This window comes from Phocoena sinus, chromosome 6 (assembly GCF_008692025.1).
Source record: "Phocoena sinus isolate mPhoSin1 chromosome 6, mPhoSin1.pri, whole genome shotgun sequence".
NCBI lineage: Eukaryota > Metazoa > Chordata > Mammalia > Artiodactyla > Phocoenidae > Phocoena > Phocoena sinus.
The window spans coordinates 64700271-64704650 of NC_045768.1; the positions used below are offsets into that span (position 1 = coordinate 64700271).

Below are 4380 nucleotides of genomic sequence, written 5' to 3' on the forward strand. Positions count from 1 at the left end.
ACACTAATATTTAATACGTTAGAATATTTGGAATATTTTCAGAATTTGCAACTGTGACATTGGCAAATAAAATTTATAATATGGAGTTATTATACAGTAGCAAAAACACAGTCATCCAAACACAGAACCCTTACTAAACTACCTAATCCAAAATGCATGTGGATAAGGATTTCACCTGTAAATTGTTTTTTAAATCATTTGCAGTTTATTTAATTTGACATCTAATGGAATTCCTTGGTCACTTGCATTAGCATTTCTGGATTAACCTTTAAACCTGGTACTGGTCATATATTCTTCCTTCCCCATATTTTAAGTACTAGTTTGGCTACTGATGACTGTTCCTTATCCCTATGTAAACCACTAAAAGTAACGTCAATGTTCCTTCTTCAAAGCTGGAGATCTGACATCAAGAATTTTATATGGGGAGTATCAAAAATAAGGAGGCAACCAAACAAGTTACTCCTTCTATCTATGGAACTACTTAATCATCTGATAGAAGTCAAATAAAACACGGCCTGAGGGCGAAGGCAGCTATAAGTATGAGGAATCCTTTCTACAAATACCATACAGATATGTATATATACATGCATATACATATATGTATAAATATATACATATACTTTTCTGCTAATGCTTTGATAAGCTATTAAACAAACCCATTTTTATGGTCTAGTTTCTTTTCCTTCTTCAGATGGAAGGCTTTTACCAAAACTTGTAGACAATAGATCATGTAATATTAGTAGCGGAAAGGACCTTATCTATCATCGAGTTCAAGTCCCTCCTTTATAGATGAAAAATTTAAGGGGGAGAAAGCTTTTGCAACTTGTTAACATCCTACAGCCAGTCAGCGGCAGAGTCAAGACCAGATCCCAAATGTGCACCGATAACTAGATGAATGCCTCTAAATCGTTCTTACTTTGTAAACCACATTTCTCTTAAAATATTACACACCCACGTAACATTTCAGACTGAATCATCAGCAACTTTGCTGATAATAGTGGGATGACTTGTTTTTATGTTGAAAGTCCTGGGATAAAGGGATCCTGGACGTGAAATTCTGCCTGAAAGCCAGCCTGTTCGGGGTGGCCATGCTGTTGCTCTGTCTTCACCTTGCACTGACACTCCTCCACCAGCATCACCAGCTTGACCACGGGGGCCAGGCCAGTGCAGTTGAGCTGCAAGTGCATCGTGGTGAACTTGCCAGGCAGGCAGTGGGAGCAGAAGGTGTAGGGGTGCTGCGCAGCTTCAGGAAAACGAACAGACCCGCATTTTCCAAAGCAAAGGTTGTTCTGTACAACCACTTTCTCACAGTCTTCATGCGTGATAGTCTAAAAGGCAAACACATCTCCATTAAATTACCTTGAGTCATTTCTTTACCATACATGATGCCGAAGCTATAGACTGTAAGCGAGGATAACTTAGACTAAAATTTAAAAGTCTTTCCAGGGACTTCCCTGGCAGTCCAGTGGTTAAGACTTCGCACTCCCACCACAGGCGGCACAGGTTCGATCCCTGGTCAGGGAACTAAGATCCCACGTGCAGTGCAGTGGCCAAAAAATAAATAAAAAGATTTAAAGATCTTTCCAATGTTGGATACAGTTTGCAATAATCAAGTGATGGCATCTTAAGAGTGTGGAGCTACCTTAACTAAATTTTTTATTGGATACATCAATAAGTTAGCCTGTAGAAAATAACTAAGGTAATATGAAAATATTTTACTCTACACTTAAATGCCAAACTCTAAGACATTTTGTCTAATTGGGTGTTACCTGTCTGAAAATTCTAATGGTTAGCTTCTTATAAGTAATGTGCCTTACACTTCTACTCTTCACAGTGCATTGTACAAAATAAATTTTCAATACATGTTTGTTCAATTGCTCATAGAATAGATCAGAACATCCAGAGTTTAATTCTGTCCTATTTTACAGCGCTTATAGTACACTCAAATCTATTAAGTTGCATGGAGCAAAGTTGCAGCACCTGTGCCTCTAAATCATCGTGCATGACATCTTTGCGTCTCCCATAACCCCATACACCTAGCTGTATGTGCCCTTCAAAATATATGAGCCAAACACCTTATTTTTAATTTAATTAGTGATAGAATTCAAAATAAGAGTTCAAAGGAAATTTGATTGCCCAATTCTTAGGAGCAATTTTTTAATTATACATGGGCCAACAAAGCAGTCATTATTATTTGATCATTGACTTGTCGTTGCTACATATCCTTGCCTTTTTAGAATACTTAACTGCCTTGCACAGTCCATTACCTTATAATACTGCCTGCTTAATTGTGTAGCTTTACTGGACTGTAAAATTTTACTCTATCCTGCATTGCTTTTGGTTCAGTATCTTTGTGTTTAAGGACCTGATGCAATTTCTCAATTTTAATTTAACATTTGGAGTGTGGGCTTTGCCAGGACTGACTGGAGGCAGTAGATAGTAGAATGCACCTTTGTCTTAGTAGTGTGGAATCAATCAAAATAACTGCAAATCAGCCAACACAACATGAACTGGGAAACAGGTGTTTCTAAGAGGAGGAAATGTGATTTCACATCAAGATTACTTTTTGAAAGCTTATGAGAAAATACGTTAAATCATTTTTGTGATAGTAATGCTAGAACTAATATGGCAACTTCTGCCTGACAACCTCAACATATTTTATAGACCTATGAAGTAGTTAGGTGTGAAATACAGGGGTTAAGACCACCATACATGCATGTTTGGGGAGGAGTTCAATGTATCCCATCTTATCTACAGATGGAATCCACCTGTTCATCCATATCCTAATAGAGTGTAGAGATGTAGCTAGAGAGAAGTTCTAGTGATTGCTTGAAATTCCCAACTTCCTAACTGGGGGTACAGTCTATTAACTCTCCAGATAAGACCACCCCGATGTAAAAATAAATAAATAAAACCCCATAAAACAAAGCTCTATGCCATCAATATGAAGTCCCATCATACCATTCTTGCAGCATTTCCAAGGTTGGAAGGAAATTTAGGGAGTATGATCATACTTTGCCAAATCCACTGATGAAGGCCCAAGGACCAAATCTGGGAATGAGGTGAGACTCGGGCTCCTGGCACATTCGGCCCCTACTTTCCACCTGTCCCAGCTGTCCACCCCCTCCTGAAAACCTGGACCCCCTTCCCCACCCAGAACAAATACCTGGCTGAAGGGCACCGTCCTACAGGTCTCCCGATGCACTTCATGGCTTTTGATGGGCAGGATGATCCCCTGAGAAGCTGGACTCATTCTGAACATGAAATGGTGCCAGAATTTCTTGGCTTCTTCCCGAAGAGGAGATTTCTCCATTGGCATCCCATCCTCTGGCTGAGTGAGACCCTGGGTCCCAGGGAAGAACTGCTCACTGACTGAGCCCTGGGGTGGGTGCAGCTCTCTCTCAGGCTTCTTCCAGAATCTCCCAAACCTGGACAGCATCTTTTGTCTCTGCCTCCGACCTTCCCCTGCAGTGCTGGCACCTACTAGGTGTGGCACTGCCACAAACAGATCTGGCTTCTCCTCAGCTTCCTCATGGTTGCCCAAGGAGAGCTCTCTGCGATGCCTTTCTAGGAGCAAGAGAGAAACAGAATTCTGACTCTGGCGGCCATCCCCGTGCCTTGCAGCTTTCCCTAGAGGCAGGAGTAGCAACAGCTGAAGGAAGAGAAGATGCATGCTGTCGGGGCCGAAGCTTCTTGCAGATTCACAGATGGTGAGGCCCCAAAAGAGGTTCACTCTCTGCAGGACTGTGAACAGGGAGATGCTATATATAGATACCTGCCTTGTGGGATGGGAAGGCAGGTGGTCAGTAGCCAGGCAGAGTAAACACATTCCTTGTTTGCTTGAATTATGTAGTGCTAATGGTGTCCTGCCTTCATTTTGGTTTTGTGTATTTTAGAAGGCCTCAGTGAAAGCCGGGGACCCAGGGGGTAATTAGCTGACACTTTATCGTCTGAGATTTAAAGAGCAGTATTTGTGAAAACAACACATTCTTTGCCCGGATTTCCCATCACTGTTGTTAGAAGGACCAGAGTGAGGTAATATTTGTGGTGCATCTGCTTTGTGCTGGGATAGAACAGACATGTTTTAAGGAGAGAAGTATATCAGATAAAAATTAACGCATACATTTAGCCAAAGATCAGGCTGTTAGGCTCTACACACACACACGCGCGCGCGCACGCACACGCACACAGAGAAGCAGCCAAAGAAGTATATAAAAGTTGTAAGGAAGGGAAAGGAAGAAATAGAGGGATGTTAAGTTCGTTGAGCAGCGGACGCTCCCTGTTACTGAGATGTGGTTAGGGTTGTTGATTTTTGCATAGTAACAGTAAAGGGAGTATATTCTCCTTTTCCACACATGGAAACTCACAATTCCCAAGTAA

General features: G+C 41.3%; 1 protein-coding gene across 1 annotated transcript; it reads right to left on the bottom strand.

The window, feature by feature from the left end:
* Positions 1-3673, bottom strand: CER1 (cerberus 1, DAN family BMP antagonist). Its single transcript, XM_032636010.1, has 2 exons — positions 3167-3673; positions 1-1328 (listed from the first exon to the last, which is right to left on the bottom strand). Exons 1-2 carry the CDS (start codon positions 3671-3673, stop codon positions 1014-1016), a joined length of 822 nt encoding a protein of 273 aa, XP_032491901.1. The 3' UTR covers positions 1-1013.
* Positions 3674-4380: the final 707 nt, after the last annotated feature.